Source organism: Phoca vitulina, unplaced genomic scaffold (genome assembly GCF_004348235.1).
Source record: "Phoca vitulina isolate PV1807 unplaced genomic scaffold, GSC_HSeal_1.0 scaffold3, whole genome shotgun sequence".
In the NCBI taxonomy this organism is placed as follows: domain Eukaryota; kingdom Metazoa; phylum Chordata; class Mammalia; order Carnivora; family Phocidae; genus Phoca; species Phoca vitulina.
In genome coordinates this window covers 11577227-11595294 of record NW_022589706.1, presented here as the reverse complement: position 1 = coordinate 11595294, position 18068 = coordinate 11577227, and the positions used below count along the sequence as shown (strand labels likewise).

General features: G+C 39.7%; 1 protein-coding gene across 3 annotated transcripts in view; it reads left to right on the top strand.

The window, feature by feature from the left end:
• Positions 1–18068, top strand: part of KCNIP4 (potassium voltage-gated channel interacting protein 4) — a 1108185-nt gene that overhangs the window by 1064177 nt on the left and 25940 nt on the right. For all 3 annotated transcript variants that reach the window (XM_032397241.1, XM_032397227.1, XM_032397233.1), the window contains one exon: positions 10217–10286. In XM_032397241.1, coding sequence (XP_032253132.1) covers positions 10217–10286 — 70 coding nt within the window. The remainder of the gene's footprint in view (positions 1–10216; positions 10287–18068) is intronic.

Below are 18068 nucleotides of genomic sequence, written 5' to 3'. Positions count from 1 at the left end.
GGTATTGTGCTAAGTGAAATAAGTCAATCAGAGAAAGACAATTATCATATGATCTCACTCATATGTGGAATTTAAGAAACAAAACAGAGGATCAAACGGGAAAGGAGGAAAAATAAAACAAGAGGAAATTAGAGAGGGAGACAAACCATAAGAGACTCTTAACTATAGGAAACAAACTGAGGGTTGCTGGAGGGGAGGTGGATGGGGAGATGGCATAACTGGGTGATGGGCATTAAGGAGGGCATGTGATGTAATGAGCACTGGGTGTTACATGCAACTGATGAATCATTGAACTCTACTTCTGAAACTAATAATACACTGTATGTTAGTTAATTGAATTTAAATTAAAAAAAGAAAAGAACAGAAATTTATAACCAGTTCTAGTTCTTAGTGATCAGGTTTTATGTTCTGAAAACTAAAGGGCCAGTCCTCTTATTTAAATGAGCTTTTTACAGCCCAATTGTTGAATACAGTAAAGATTTTAAAATTTTTATTGAAATAAGAAATGTTTTTTTCTGACCCTGGTGGTTTCCTCTTAATTTCTATGAACATGTTTATGATAAACAGTGATGAGGGTAGGGGGTGGAACCAAGATTTTGACCTCAAAAATTCTTCATAACCATTTAATGGTCTTTAGTGGTGGTTAGGGACAGAGATATATATATAAGAGAAAACTGGGACTTTGAATAATACAACACAAGGCATCTGGGGCTCCTGGGTGGCTCAGTCGGTTGAGTGTCAGATTCTTGGTTTCTACTCAGGTCATGATCTCAGGCTCTTGATCTCAGGGTCCTGAGATTGAGTCTTGCTTCAGGCTCCATGCTCAGTGGGGAGTCTGCTGGAGATTCTCCCTCTCTCCCTCTCTGTCTCTGCCCCTTCCCCTCCCAAATGAATAAATAAATCTTTTTCAAAAATACAACACAAGTCATCAAAAGTGTTCCTCAGCACAATTAAATAGAGAAGAACAGCAAATTACAGAGAAAAAAGTATTTCGGAATGTATGGCATTTCAAAAATTTGCCCACAAGTTTTTCAAAGAAGCAGCCAGAGCAAATTTATTTTTTAATTTCTTTTTTTTTTTAAGATTTTATTTATTTATTTGACAGAGAGAGAGAGACCACAAGTAGGCAGACATGCAGGCAGAGGGAAAAGGAGAAGCAGGCTCCCTGCTGAGCATGGAGCCTGATGCTGGGCTCAATCCCAGGATGCTGGGATCATGACCTGAGCCGAAGGGCAGACGCTTAACCAACTGAACCACCCAGGTGCCCCTATTTTCTAATTTCTTAAAAGCTAAGAGCAGGTTGAAGGGGTACCTGGCTGGCTCAGTTGGTAGAGCATGTGACTCTTGGTCTCAAGGTTGTGAGTTTAAGCCCCATGTTGGGTGTAGAGCCTACTTAAAAAAAAAAAAAAGCTAAGAGCTGGTTGAGCGTTTATCCGTTTCAGATAAACATTTGTAATACTCTCTGTTCTAAACACTGTTGGGTTCTATAAAGATCAGTCCCTGCCTACAGAGTATTTACCAAGTCTAAGAGGAACAGAGAAATCCACATACCGAATCTGGGGATATTAGCAGTACAAGTCATGGCATAGCACCATTTAAACTTTCAGAAATTCTCCCATAATTGTGAAATGCAGGCCGTGTTTAAATTTTCATGCTACTAAGAGAGTGACTTTTCTGAGCAACCCCGTTCCAAGCGAGGGAAGTGGGGAGTAGAATTTAATTTAGAAGAACCTATGCTTTCCCAATTGGATTAGGTATTAAGCAGGGTGGAATAATATATAAAGCCAGTCATGCTTTCCACTTGCAGGTCTCTAAAAATGAAACACTCCATCCTTCATTTTTATTGTATCAGTGAGTTCACTCTATCTGTCTGTGAAAGTCATCCCTACTGGAGGTGGTGGGCTGTTTTAACAATTTAATCAACTAATGAATTGAAAATCTGAAAGAAAAACTCAAAGGATAAAAAGTTGTCTTGGCTATGAAATTATAACTCAGCTTGATATGCTCATATCTTGAAAATTAAGAAAACAAAAGCCGATATTTCCCAAATGTTATGATATATCCGTAGCAAATAATACAACCAGACAAAAATACACTTGTTAAAGAATCCTCTGTGAAGAGACTTCTTATCTGATTTGGGGACACTGCAGACACCAGAATCTTAACTATAATAATTGGATAGAGTCCATGTGGTATACATGAGGGTTGCTGGAGGGGAGGGAGGTGTGGGGATGGGGTAACTGGGTGATGGACATTAAGGATGGCACGTGATGTAATGAGTACTGGGTATTATATAAGACTGATGAATCACTGACCTCTACCTCTGAAACTAATAATACACTATATGTTAATTAATTGAATTTAAATTTTAAAAAAAGAACAGAAATTTAAAACAGCTTCTAGTTCTTAGTGATCAACTTTTATGCTCTGAAAACTGAAGGGCTAATCCTCTTATTTATACATTTATGATAAATAGCCCTGAAGTCTACCACACATGAAATCCTGTTTTCCCTGCCTTGTCTGCTTCAGCTGTTTCCTTTTGGTGTAGCTGATGAGTTAACGCCCCACATTCTTCTAAGTGTCCAGGATGCTTTCTGGTCTCTGCTTATGAACTTGCACACAGCTCATTGTAAGTATGGTCACTAACAATTGTAGTGCTTAAGAAGGTAACTTCTTCTAAGAAGTGCCAACTTACCTGCCACCTTCTTCTTGCCAGAGGAATGAATGGATGCTCACCTTATTTGGGTAGGGATGTGAGTCTTCCTCTTTCTTTTCTCTGATCTGAGTGTCTGGTGTCCAGCCTTTGTGTTCTCTTTGGTAGTTCTGTCCACAATCTGCTTGTGCTACTTCTCAAACACGTATCAGTCTACTTCCTTTGTCAGGGAGAACAACTGAAAGAACAGGCATTGGGCAAAACATGGATGGCATGACATTTCTGTTGATAGAAACCTGGGATTTGCAGTGTAAGCACCTCACAACCACCATCATGTATACTCTCCTTAGCAACAGGAGTGGACGTAAGAGTGGATGAAATACATGGATGCTTAAAAAATATGACATCATAGACATCATAAAAGGGTCACCATGGAACTATTTCTTTCACAAGGCCATTTAGTTTTAGTTTTTTCTCATGATATTTTTGTACCATACTTCTTCCTTTGGATTCTTGAAGAGGTATGTCGAAATGTTTAATAAAAGTCCTGAACCTGAGGAGATGACATACACCAGAGCAGGATGATTTATGGGAAGAGGAGATTGCAGCCAGTGGAGTGGACAAATATCACTGAGAAAAGAAATCTGATTTGCATATCACTGCAACCATTGCTAGAGCATTCTACCAGAGTTCTGACAACTTTCAAGGAAATACTGAAAGGCTTTCTTGTGAGGTAAACGTGTAAGGACTCATGATGCACCTCAGAAAATAATTTCTTTAGCAATTTCCTATACCTGCATGGATTTCTTTCGGAGATACTTTCCCAACACTTGTCATGGACTGTTGTATTGTATTTCTTTTCTTTTTTTTTTTTTAGAGAGAAAAAGAGTGCATGCAAGTTGTGGGAGGGAGGGGCAGAAGGAGAGAATCTCAAGCAGAATCCCTGCTGAGCACAGAGCCCATCACTGAGCTCAGTCCCATGACTCTGAGATCATGACCTGAGACAAAACCAAGAGTCAGACACTTAACCACATGAGGCATCCAGGCACCCCTGGACTGCTGTATTTCTAATGTACTCATGTAAGCATTACTAGGGAAAGCTTTCCTTTAAATTAATGAATAAAAGTTTGCTGGGTTTCTACTAACATTTACTTCCAATATGGTGACCATTATTCTTCTCAGCTGTCATTTATAATTGCAGTATTCCCCTGCCTTTGAGGGTATACTGAGATGATATTAGAGAGTTCATTCAACTTATAGTGTTAGAGGAGGAAGCATAACTCATATCTGCTTTATGGGCTCATTGCATTATAGCAGACCTACACTATTGTAGGTTCAACTGCTTTGATGAATACCATTTAACTCTGGTATTGCTGCAATGATGCTATAGTAACTCTGTATAATGGATTTCTGCTTACCAGATTTGAGATTATTACTACTGTACTAACAACTCCAATTAATGAGCAAATAGGATATGCAAAGAGGGGGGTTAAGATAATCACATAACATACATTATCTTATTGATTCTTGTAACAGCCCTCTGATGTCAATAGCTATCCCCATGCTACAGGAGAGAACATTGAGACTCAGATTAAACCATTTGTCTGAAGCTATACAGCTTTGAAGTGGCAGAGCAAGGGTTCAGTCCAGTTCTACTTAAGTCCAGAGCCCAGAAGCAGAAGCATTTCACTAGATTATTCTAATACTGCCAGGCAGAACATGCCAGCTATTGTTTGGACATGAAGGGGTTTCGGAAGTCCATGCATCAGCTTAGACCTTGAGAAACCCAGACACAAGGTAAGGCTCAGCAGCCCACCGTGGGGCTAAGGGGCACTTCCCACAAGCTCAGCCTCAATCTCTTCACCTTTAAAATGAAGCCATTGAACGAGGTTTTCTCCAAAGTTGCTTAAACTTTCAAGTTTCCTGATTCTGATCAAGAGATGACTCTCTGCCACTTTCTAATGGTCAGTTTCTCTCTCAGGCTGCTTGCTCATCTGAAAAATGGAGGTAATCCTAGCATCTATCCATTCATGGGAGATAATCCATGTAAGGCATGTAAGACAGTGCTTGGAACATAGAAAGTGCTCATGTATTTGCCTATCATCACAGTCCTTCTCATGATCACCATTATCATCATCCTTGTGTTAATTGTCATAAAAAGCACTACTTCATTAGTATTGATATTAGCAGTAGCAAAATAGTCACTGTACATTTACAATGGATTTTGGCACTCACATGCATCATGGCCCTATACAAGAGAACTGAGAAGGATCACCAGGGAATGCATCTGTAAGGCCCCGCAAGGCAAGTGTCTTCACTACCTGACAAATGTATGGCAGTTATGTGCTAAGAAAATCTCATTCTACATTTATTGCGTCCTGATCATATCATAGTGAAGGGTTTAAGAAGCAATAAAGGAAACTCGCTGGTCAGAGCAGATTAATGTGGCAGCCAGCAGAGTGCCAGGAAACTCCAACTCCTTGACATTTGATGAAGTAGTTCATTTAACCTGTCTTAAAAACTGGAACTTTTTCCAAAGCACTTTAGTGTCAAGCCATTCACAATTAGAGTAAATTGTACATGGTGAGGAGGAAGACATGTGCAGGCCTTTCCTGGACTAAAGGCAATAATTTCTCCAAAAAAAAGAAGCTAACAACGTTTTCCACAAATCTCACAAGTACACTTTCACTATATATGTGCATGCATGTGTGTATAGTTGTAATCAGTGTCCCCGGTTTTGATTGAATGGCTTCCTTTCACATGTGGCTGTCTTCAACACAACCATGACAGATGGCTCTGGGAGGAAACAAACACTGCATGTCTTCCCAAAGGAAGTATTTTCACGGATGGATCACCAGAAGACCACTCCTTCAGTCCTAATAGAAAAAAGAAAAAGGAATAATAATCCAGAAAGCAAGACATTGCAATTAAAGGTCAGGGAAGTATGAGTTTGATTCCACTAAACTTTAAACTTTAAATTCCATAAGAGCAAACTGGAATCTTTTAAACTCAGTCCTGTGTCCTCAATGCCTAGAACAGTGCCTGATGCATAGAAGGTACTAAATAAGTATTTGTTGAAAGAACAAGCAAATGGGTGGCTCTGTGAAATACTGTGATTCCAACAAGTTTCTTAGTTTTAAATTCTCAACCATCACTTTCCTCATCTCTAAAGAATCACCACCTTTCAGGGTTAGTGAAAATGTTAAAAGAAACACTTCATGTAAGAAGGCCTTGAATACACACTCGGTAAACAGCTGTGACGGTGGTAACGTGGTCCAACAGATTGCCCTCAAAGCATCCTTGTCTGCATGAAAACAAACACATCACTTTATCCCTTGGAGGGATCTGTGCAAATGCCTTGATGCTCTCTGGTAACTTTCAGAATGAGGGAAGCAAATTATTGCTGTTTGTTTTTGGGATTTGGTACATGTCAAATCCCCATGTGATTCTGGCCAGTAGCCTATCTAGATGCGAAGCTTTCTCAAAAACATGTGGCAGGGGTACAGACCGGTGCAACCTTTCTGGAAAGCAGTGCAATCGTGCATGTGAAGAACCTTATGACTGCTTAAACCTTTAGGTCTTATGATTCTTCTTCTGGGTTAGTCATAAAAAAAGAACCCTAGGTGCGATCAGCTGTATGTGCTGGACTATTATTTACATCTTTATTCCTATGTAGTCCCCTAATGCTGAAATGCCCTCAATAGCCAACAATATGTTAAATTCACTGGGCACATAATTCTCATGTCATTATGAGAATTGAAATGTTCAGGATGTATTGTTGAGTTAAAAAAATAATAAGATGCCTCAACACAGTAAGATAGAGCATCTTTCAAGTAAGCCTCTGAGACAGACACTGCTAACCATTCACCAAATCCACAGTCTGGTCTTCTTCCTGGGCAACAAGACTGCTCTCTTTGTTTAGGGTGGATGTATTAAATGATTTCTAACCAACAAAATGAGAGTGGAAATTATGTGTAGCACTTTGCACTTCAAGACCTGGCCCATAGACACCTCCCATGGACACTCCTCAAGGGTCCTTTTCTCCTTCTGGATTTGAGACCATCATGGAGACTTTAAAAGCCCCACTATGATGGCCAAGTTTTCATTAGCCTCAGTCCCTTAAGACTCGGGAGAACCATTGAGTTAGATGGTTAGATGAGCAAGAAATACACTACATTCTTTTAAACTTGTTATATATTTGGGGGCTTGTTTGCTACTCCTTACTACAGCAAGAGTTAACCTAATATAGCTATAATCAGCCTAATATATATAATATATATATATTATATATATATACACACACAGCCTAATCAAATCCATTCTTGATGGAGAGGTGGAGTTACTATTCCATAAAAGAGGTGAGGGAAAAGTTAGATAATAGATCATTTGTACCATTTCATAAATCTCTAGAGTCTTATAGAATTTGGTTCATTTTTCTCACCTGAAGGTAGTAAAATGCATTGCTTTTCCATAAGAACTCTTTAGAATAAACAAAAGATCATCACTCTCTGGACTTTTATCTCTTTTGACTTATTTTTGAACTTTCTTCTATTTGGATGTAGGCCCCATGAGGGCAAGACCTTTGATGGGTTTATTGCTGCTGCCCCACTTTCTTGAAAAGTTCCAGAAAAATAAGCATACAATATGCATCGGTTAAAGATGTAAATTTATGTAATGAATGCAAGATGGATAAAGACAAGTTCACCTGGTAAGACTGACCACCCTAAAACTTGGCCAGGAGCTTCGAGATGGCAGAGAGGTTTTTGCCTGACACAGACATGTGATTGAATATAAACACATCTGAGACAATTTCTAAATTTCATTTCACATTATAAGATGTATCTATCAAACATGGCTGGAGATCAATGGCAGCTGACAAGTTTGTTGAGGGCAGATGTCCCTTTATTTCCCATCTTCACCTCTTGCAAGACTCATTTTACCTCCCAGGTAGGTTTCCAGCTTGACCTTTCACACCTGATGGCAGAGTCATCTAATTGTTCTCTTCTTACTATCCCAAGCAGATGGCTCAGAGTTAAATAGCCAATAAATCACCATTTCCATGTGTCAGAGGCTCACTACAAAGTGCTTATTTGCTCTTGAATTTGGTTCTGTTGCTGTCAACTAAGAGTCATGTAGTCAAAACTTTTGAGTGATTAGCTAGTACATGCCATCTTTTTTTCCTTTTGAGGTTATAGCTGGTGGTTGTTTATTCATTTATATCTTAGGATTCTCTAGAGAAACTGAACCAGTAGACGTATCTCTATATAGAAACAGATTTATTTTAAGTAATTGGCTTACATGATTGTGGAGGTTTAGCCAGTTCAAAATCTGATGGGCGAGGCAGACAAGCGGAGACTCAGGAAAAAGTTGTAGTTCGAGTCCAAAGACCATCTGCCATAGGACCAAGAAAAGCCAGTGTTGCAGATAAGGTCAGAAGGTAGTATGCTGTGGGATTCCCTTTTGTTCAGGAGAGATTAACTTTTCTTCTATTTAGATCTTCAGCTGATTAGATGAGGTCCACCCAAATTATGGAGAACAATCAACTTTACTCAAATGTTGTTGATTTAAATGTAAATCTCATCGAAAATTCCCTTACAGGGCACCTGGGTGGCTCAGTTGGTTAAGCGACTGCCTTCAGCTCAGGTCATGATCCTGGAGTCCTGGGATCAAGTCCCACATCGGGCTCCCAGCTCAGCGGGCAGTCTGCTTCTCCCTCTGACCCTCTCCCCTTCCATGCTGTTTCTCTCTCTCTCACTCTTTAATAAATAAATAAATAAATAAATAAGAAAATTCCCTCACAGAAATATCCAAAATATTTGACCAAATACTTGGCCATCATGGCCCAGACAAGTTGACACATAAAATTAACTGTAATAGTTTGCTTGCTTGCTTTTCTTCTCATTTGTTTTTGATTGCCTTTTCTTTGCTCCAATCCTCTTAGGTCCTTGGAGTCATTATTTTTACAAAGGTCATCTAATCCCAAACCTTGAGGTGATCTGGAGAGTCTCAAGCCCACATTCCAGCTCCCCCCACTGGTCAGAACGTGACCACAGAACTTCCAGTTCTGCCTCAGTGAATGTAGACCCCCTCAGTCATAGGTCAATTATAATGATCAAATGGGAGAAATATACATTGACAAGCTCTGTAAACACAAGTTCACATGGAAGCCATTATTTTAAATTGTGTTCATATATCAAAGGTCCTACCTTTCAAACCAATGAGTGAGAAAATAGAAAACTTCTCATGTAAGGTACCTTATAATTGTGAGTAACTGGCTCATTGGAATAAAGAAAGATCAAGTTAATAAATCAAGTTTATTCATGAGGGGGCAATGATTTTAAGGGTTAAGAGAAGCTTTAACACCACATCAAATGATTTTTTTAAGATCCCAGGAACAGTGTCAAATTTCAAGTACACAGAATATTTGTGTCTCAGGGCAGGGAAGTTGGCACACCCCTGATGTTCCCCAGTGAATTCTGGGGAGAGCCAGGCAGCATGGGAGTACCATGACACCTAAGGCAGGGGATTTCAGGTAAGGTGGGTCTGTCTGTTCATGAGGAGCCACTCAAAAAGACTGGAGAGAGCTTATCACCTCCCCACAGTCAACGTATAATTAACATCCCACATGTGACTTGACGTTGGATTGTTACGTGATTGTTAGTCTCTTCACCTCAGACTCCTGACCAGAACATTCTTTAATTCCAGAGAGTGGAGGAAGTTTTGATCTCATCTTTGTCTACAATTCTCTTACTTAGTCCTCCTTTTCAGCACCAAGACAGACCTCTTCTAAAATTTTAGATTTCAGTTCCTTTTGTAGAAAATGCCCAATCCACTCTGGGGCGGGTAGCCTTGCCCTCTGTCCCACCAGGTCAGTGGTCCAACATTAGTGGAGTTCCCAAGGTCAGTATCCATCAGTCTTAAAAAGTAACTCCAGCCATGGAACAAAAATGGGAATTCTTTACGTTCAGGCCTCTTTCTTTTCAGACCCTCCACTCCAGAAGTTAAAAAGATCTTGCGGTCCTATCTCACTCAAGGTCACTTGTCACAAACCATGCTGTTATGCACTCCTGAACACACTGGGAACAGAAATTAGTAGCTATTCCTGCTTGGGCCACTCCCAGGTGGAGCACACCATTTTCTCACTGAACTAAAGATAATGTGGGTCCAGCAAATCGCCAGAGGAACATGGCACCAATATCCAGCAAAGAGCACATCATAAGCATCTTGCAATACCATTGCTATATGAAAAACAACGTAATTTCCTCTTACTTTGTTGATAATAAACATTTGTGTTCTTAAAAGCGACAGTGTGTTTTTTCATGTGTCAGCCCAGCTTTAATATTTATAATATGCAAAGATTTTTACATCTGTAATTTTGTTTTCATTCTGTGAGAACTGGAACAAAGAAGAGTTTATTGTGTGCTTTTATTCTCTTTGAAAAATGGATGGATTGTTCCCTTTCCTTGGTACAGCTTTGCGCAGTAGACAGTTCTGTTTCAAAATGTGCAAAAAATCAGTTTTATGAACACTTTGCTCATATTGCTTCTCTACCACTTTCTTTAGGAATGTCCCAGTGGTGTTGTTAATGAAGAAACCTTCAAAGAGATTTACTCACAGTTCTTTCCACAGGGAGGTAAGTGCAAATGTGGACTTGTTACCGTACTGTCCATTAGAATTATGCTTGCAATCTTGAATTTGGCTTAATCTTTTATGGCATGATTCTACATTTTTAATCGCTATGTAAAAGAATTAATACACAGCATGCAAGTGCATATAATTTCCAACATATCATAAAAGTGAGCTCCTTACAAATTGTCAGATAGCCAGGATTTCTCCTTCAGCTGAATACAAAAAGCAGTATTACTGTGTATCTCATACTGTGGCTCTCAAACGCACAGCACCTTTGGACAATGATGGCTTGGTCCAGGATATGCCACAAAGCTCTTTAGCGTGCACTGTAGGTATCATTTGATTCTCCCTACTCTCAAATCAGGACAAATATAATTATTGTCAATTTTCAGATGTGAAATCTGGGCTTTAGAGAAGTTAAATGGTTAGCACACGGTCATGCATCCACCAAGTGGCAGATAATGGCTTAGAACCTAGATTTTGCTAGAGCCTCACCTAGTGTTCTTTCTGCTCTTTCTCTTTTAGGACCTCTTGCTATCACCCCTCCCCCCCCATCTGAGAAAGTTAATACCACTCTAAATATTAATTTAACTGGAAAGGAAACAAAGAAAGCATAATGATAACACATACCTTTTAGAGATGAGCGAAGGTATCTATTTGTCCCTGGACCTTATAGGTTCTCTTTCATTCAACAAGAGGCCCAGCTCAAACACAGTCTCCTGTGTGCCCAGCTATGTGTTAGGTGCTGATAATGAAAGAGGAAGAAGATGTGGTACCTGCCCAAAAGAATGTTCCAGTTTAGTGCTGCAGATGGGCAATGTCAAAATAAGGCGTTAAGTGTGAAGATAGGGGTTTAAATCATAGCATTAACGAGAGTACTATGCAGACACAACTAGACCAGCTAAAGGACAGGGTGGACATAAAAAAGAAGGCATCCAGACAAACTGACCTGAGCTGTAGTAGCGGCCACTCCTGAGGCATCGAATATGTGCCCAGCCCAGGCACGCAGTACCCCCTCGCCTCCCAACTATCCTAGCTGTGACTCTCCCCTTTTAATAAATGTGGAAACCAAGATGCAGAGAAGCTCACTGTTTCCTTGTCATCCTTTTTGACTGCTTCCCGCTTCAAGGAGCCCCCATCCTTTCCCTCCAAAGTAACTGCAATAGTTTCTAAACTAGTCTTTGATTCTGACCCTTCCCTGCTCCCCCAGCGTGGTTTCTTCTCAACAGGAGCCAGAATAATCTTGTTCGGTATAAGCCAGCTCCTGTCCCTGCTCTACTCAGAACGTTCTATTCCATCAGAGTCTAAGCCACACCTGTAGAGTGACCTGTAAGCTGCGATCCCTGGTCTCCTGGTCCCTCTCTGTCTCCTCCTTCCCCCACCCTCCTCCCCCTTTGGCTCCCTATGTTCCAGCCATAGCCACCTCCTTGTAATTCTTCAGGCACACCATTCAGGCTGCTGCTTAGGGCCTTTGAACCTGTTCTTCCCTCTGCCTGGGGTTCTTGTTCTCCCAAATAACCATCTCAATAGCCCACCACCTTTGCTTCTATTCAGATGCCACTTTCTCAGCAAGGCTTTCCCAGGCCACCCTATATTAAGCTCCAACCCCTTCGGCTGTCTCCATGCCAGCTTTATGTTTCTCTTTAGCACTCAAGAGCACCTAATAATACATATTTTATCTCTTTTTGTTGTTGTTTATCGTCTCTTTCCTCACTGGAATGTCTTCTTCCAGGGACCGAAGGGTTTTGTGTGTTGCTCATTGCTGTGCTCACAGGTGGTGGAAAAGTCACTGAGCAGTTGGACTCGACCGCACTGTATAAATGAGCGAAAGCAGGAATGAACGAGTGACACGAAACCGCATGGTGGTTGGGACAGTACAATGGAATAATATCTGCAAAAGGCATTTTGAAAGTATACAACACTTAAATATTAGTTTCAGACAAAAATTAGCTTCTCTTTTGGTTTTTAATCCATTTGGTTTTAGATATTTCAGCCGGTTGAAGACAATTCTGTGCATGAATTGCCAAAATAGACATTTTCATTCATGATGACCTTTAAAAGGAATTAAATTAAAAACAATTTTTTTAAAGAATTAAATTCTTTAAACTTTAAAAAGTTTAAACTCTAAAACTTTAAAAAGAATTAAATTAGAATTCTGAGAGGGTGCCTGGGTGGCTCAGTTGGTTAAGCGACTGCCTTCGGCTCAGGTCATGATCCTGGAGTCCCTGGATCGAGTCCCGCATCGGGCTCCCTGCTCGGCAGGGAGTCTGCTTCTCCCTCTGACCCTCCCCCCCCCCCCATGTGCTTTCTCTCTCTCTCTCATTCTCTCTCTCTCAAATAAATAAATAAAATCTTAAAAAAAAAAGAATTCTGAGAAAACACAAGGTGACCCATTATTACATGAATTTGGATATCTCTTGGGTGACAATTCCCCCCCTACCCCATCTCATTACTAACAGCCCAAAGACAGCTATTGGTCATAGGGCTTGATGCCCAGATTGTAATGGGTCCGTTGTCTGCCTTAATAAAGAATTTGGAATATCATTTGATTAACTCATCTATTTCTAAATTATTGAAAAAACATGGCATTTCTGAAGAAAAATCATGTTTACATTATAACTAAGTATCTGTCAGCATATTGATAAACAAGAGTATCAAAGATCTAGCACAAGTAGAAGTCTTTAAGTTATTTTTTTATTATCTCAAGTGAAAGTTACCACATGCTACAAATGGGATACAGCTTCACATTAAATATTTATCTTTATTTGAAAAATAACATTTTGGCATTAGAGAACATCTACTTAAGCACAATCCTTTGCAAATGATTCTTGTTGCAAAATCCAATGGGATTTGAGGGGAAAATATCACTTTTGCTTTCTTAAAAATTCTTTGATTATTCATGTTAATTGAATGGATAAATCTAAAAGTACCAGGCACTACTGAAGGAAATGACATATTTTAAAGAACGATGACTTACAATTTAAAAAAATTATATCAAAACAAAAAAAAACTCATATTCAAAACCATACTCCAATAAAACATTTTTGGAAATAAAAAAATAAAATAAAATAAAATAATAAAAAATTAATATCACACATGCAAATTGTATCTTGCTGTGCTGCTAGAAAGGGGGGAAATGTCCTGAGGAAGAACACAATCTCCAATGAGAGGCAAATTCATGTCATGGCCATCCTCACACTTCTATGGAGTCATTTATCTAGATCTGAAAGCAACAGGTTTCTCATTATGAGCACGAACAATGATGGGTCCATAAATCACCACATCTCACCAGTTCCTCTAGGAAAAGACTTTGTCTTCTCTACAGAACTTCGTGCAATTTGTATTGTCAGGCTCTTAGTTTTCTCTACTGCTTAGCCAGATGGTTTACCAAGCACAACCTGTTTGATGTTCTGGATGGCAGCACAAATGGAGTGAGCAGAAGCTTCTGGTTTGTGAGGGATAAAGTATGCTGAGAGGAAATGAATGGCTGGTTGGTGCCCTTCCTGATATCGTTACAGCAATACTTTTTCAACGCCATGTACAGCGGAAGCTTTAGCATGGACACTCTTAAGTTCACTGAGCATTTTTAAAGCTTGTGAAACTTGCAGTTTCCTGGGCTCCTCCTGCTCATGCTGTAGGGATTCTGCACTTACTTTGCCTGTGCCAGGCACCTACTAGCTATGGAAGGAACAGAAGAATTAGCTCCAGCCAGAAGACTCTAAGTCAACAAACACCTATTGAGCTGTCACTGTGTGCAAGGCACTTGAGGCACTTGGACGGGGTCAAGGGCATAAAGATTTTTTAATAACACCACCCACGGAATATACTTCTTGTCCTAGAACAATATTTCTAAGGATTTTCAGGGTGATTTATAGAGGCCTTATCAAACAGAAACTATTATTCATGTATACGAACCTGCCTTCCCGTAGCAACAGTGTTTTGAATTGTATATTCAAATGCATTAAACTAATTCTGTACCTTGGGCTTGAATTCAAGTGGGAGTAGGGATTTGTAGTAGGAAGAAAAAAATCAGCCAGATTGATTTCAATCCACAGACCTGGATCATGATAATCAAGTGTATTTGTTCAAATTCTCTGAAATTTATGTGCATTGATAGCTTTTTCAATCAAGGGGTTAGTTGGTATTATCGATGGGGGTTGGAAATAATTGGGTTAAAGTCATTGGACTAAGTTGAGTCCTGGGTTTGTGAGACTGTAAGACCACCAAGGCAGGTGACTCAAATGGCGTATTGCTGTGGGCCTCAGGTTGTTCCTCTGTAAATTGTGGAGCAATACTTTCATATCATCTATAAAATGTAGAACAAAAATTCCTGTTTTCTTTCTACTCTACACATCCTTTATTTCTAGGAGCTGATGTTGGAATGTCTTGATTTCATGACCAGCTCTATCATTAACCAACTAGGTAATCTTAGTTAAGTCACTGAATTTACATGCAACTGTTTTCCACCTTTGTTAAATGTAGATAAACAACTAAATGGTATCTAAGATCCCTTCCTGTCCTAAGCATCCATAAATTTTGTCCCCCAACCACAAAATTTCCACATTTAATTTTCTACTTCACAAGTAAGATTGTAAGAAACTGAGGCAATCTCAGCATATCAAACTCAGGAACTGTTTTTGCTATGTGTAAGGAAACGTGGTCAGAGAAGACTTTCGGGTAATGTGGAGAGAAGAGAGATCAATGTTCTATCTTTGAGCCCCCAACTGTACTGAAATCTAGAATCCAGGATGCCAGTTATTCATTGTGTAAGTCAATATGTACTGAGTATCTAAAAAGAACAACCATCAGATGAGACCTGACCATAGATGCTTTTGTGGACAGTTTCCCTTTTGTTCATGTATCTACCTCTGTGCCCAGCCAGATACTTCCAGTGCCTTAGCTCCTTCCTCTCATCCAATCAAAGCTCAGAACATCACTCCCCTTCTTCAGAAACTTTCACAGTCTCCAGATGCCTGTCCAAAAAATCCATACTCCAGCAGAAGCCACAATAACCCTTCATGATACAATTCTACTGGTCTTTATAGAGCAGGAAGAACTCCAGTCACCTAGACACACAATAGAGATTTCACAAAAAACAAAACAAAAACAAAAAAACCACAGGAACTTTTTCAGGTGGAAATGTATTATATCTGTAAAAATTTTACTCACATTTCTTTAAGGTGGTTGTCTGTGAAACAATAATTATAATAGATAATATTTATTGAATTTAAATTTAATATGTGCTTAGGACTGTTCTAAGCACTTTGCATATTAGTATCTCATTTAATCTTTTTAGGATGACCCTACAAAGTACATACTGGTGTTATTATTTTGTAGATGAGGAAACTGAGTCCCAGAGAGGTTAAACAACTTTCCCAAAGCCATGCAGTTGATGTTTGGGAGAGCTGAAGTTCAAACCCAGGCAGTCCAATTTCACTACACTAGTAACAACTGCTGTCCACACAGTATATCTGGGCTGGAAAACTGGTTTAACTTCCAGGGGAATTGCCAAGGTACGTTTACAGGAACAAGGAGTCCTCTATACCACATCAGGGCAAACCCTGAGAGTGTCTGTCCCATGTGTCAAGCTTAGAGTGACCCCATTTAAGAAGAAAGCTAATTACTGTATGTTCATGTTAGTTTATTTTTTTAATTTAAAAAAAAAAATTGCCAACATTGTTTGTTCTGAGCCATTATTCATGTTGAGTCCTGCTTGCTAAGGTAAAGGCATGTACACTGATTTTCAAATAGGATACCAAGAGATCTGCTTAATGAAGCTCATTGTAAAATATGCAAAATCTCTTTTTTTCTCCCTTGGAAAGTAAGTTTAACATACCATCTGTCAATTCCTATCACCACAGGGCACTAAATAGTTCAAGAAGTCTGTGTAACAGCACTGTTGAGAGCAAAACAACTATGTGAATAAAAAAAGGCTGCCAATTCTTGACAACTCTATAATGGAACTTCCCAAGAATGGCACTAAATTGTTTATAATCAAATCCCTGGTAATAACCCATATTTAAAAGGATTTCTTTCTGCAACTCATCAATACTGTGTGGACATTCACTCTAGGTACAATTATAAGACATATTGTTTAGACCCAATTGTGGTCCCTGATTAGTTCATAGAGAACAGTGTTAATAATTCCTATGTTTAAAAACAAGTGGTTTCGGGCGCCTGGGTGGCTCAGTCGGGGCGCCTGGGTGGCTCAGTCGTTAAGCGTCTGCCTTCGGCTCGGGTCATGATCCCGGGGTCCTGGGATCGGGCCACGCATCGGGCTCCCTGCTCAGCGGGAGGCCTGCTTCTCCCCCTCCCATTCTCCCTGCCTGTGTTCCCTCTCTCGCTGTGTCTCTCTCTGTCAAATAAATAAATAAAATCTTTAAAAATAAATAAATAAATAAATAAAAATAAGTGGTTTCATATATCGTATTTAAAGGTAAGAGGTAAAAGACAATGCCACAATCATTTTGAGAAATTGAGTGTACAGTCTACCTTGTAAAATATATGGCCTTCAATAACATTTACCACTGGGTGAAGCATTCAGGAAAAACCATCCATAAGTGGGCCATGGGTGCTTGAGAGCTGGGAGGGAAATTTCTATGACCTCTGACCTCCCTTATTTGGGAAGGGCGATTCTCTCCCACTGCTACTATGACTTAGTTTCTTGACAGCCTTTAAAAAGCAATTTATAAAGTAAAAGGTGAGTAAGAAATTTTGTTCAATCCCAATAAAAAATAAAGGTTAAAAGTTATAAAATAGAAATAGATGAGATTTTAAACAGAAGATAAAAGGCTGGAGCCAATGAGCTAAAAGGTTACAATTTTTTTTTTTCTAATATAAAAAAGGTTAAGGTAAAAAGCTAAAACCATGAGATGAAACATCTAAAATAATCAAGTAAATTTGATCAAGGTCAAGCACAGAAGCACTGAAAAATGAAAACTGCACTAAGAAAAGAAAATAGCAAGAAAAAATATACTTTTAACATGAAAAAGCAGAAAGCTCAGAGATGAAGGGAGACAACAGAGAAAAAGTAAAAGAGGAAAAATGGGAAAACCCCCTAGAAGCAAGCTCAGTGGATGTGTTGGATCTCAGATATACTCCGGGGTTATCAGGCGGCATTGCAAGGTGCTGGAGAATGAGCCCCGTCCCAAACTGCCCAGGGTTACCCAGAACCGTGAATCCCACCCAAGGCCCAGGGGCCCTCAGGACCCCACACTCCTACCATGGCCACAGAAACTTCCCAAGTGACCCCTGTCCTCAGTTCATCAGACCACTTCACTGGCTGTGGGCTAGCCTAGTTTTCCAGTCAGAAGGACTCAGTTTCATCCCTCTTTACTAATTGACTGTGTGACTTTGGGCAAGTTTCCTAACCTCTCTGAGTCCCTATCTTTATCTGAGTTGTAAAAATGACGAACAACCTCATAATCACAACACTAAAAGTGTCAATTCATGTGTGTCTCACTATTAGTATTGTTTTTAATTAATTTATTTATTTGAGAGAGAGAGAGAGAGCAGGGGAGGGGCAGAGGGAGAGGGAGACAGAATCTCAAGCAGACTCCCCGATGAGCGCTGAGCACACCTGGGTACTTGATCCCATGACCCTGAGATCACCACCCGAGTGGAAATCAAGTCAGATGCCCAAATGACTGAGCCACCCAGGCATCCCGCACTCTTAGTATTTTTATTATTTTACTTGTAAAGATAGCCCCTGCCAAGCACTAAACAATTTCCAGATGCATCTCACTTCATCCTCACACTCATCTATGGTACCATTACTCATCTCAGT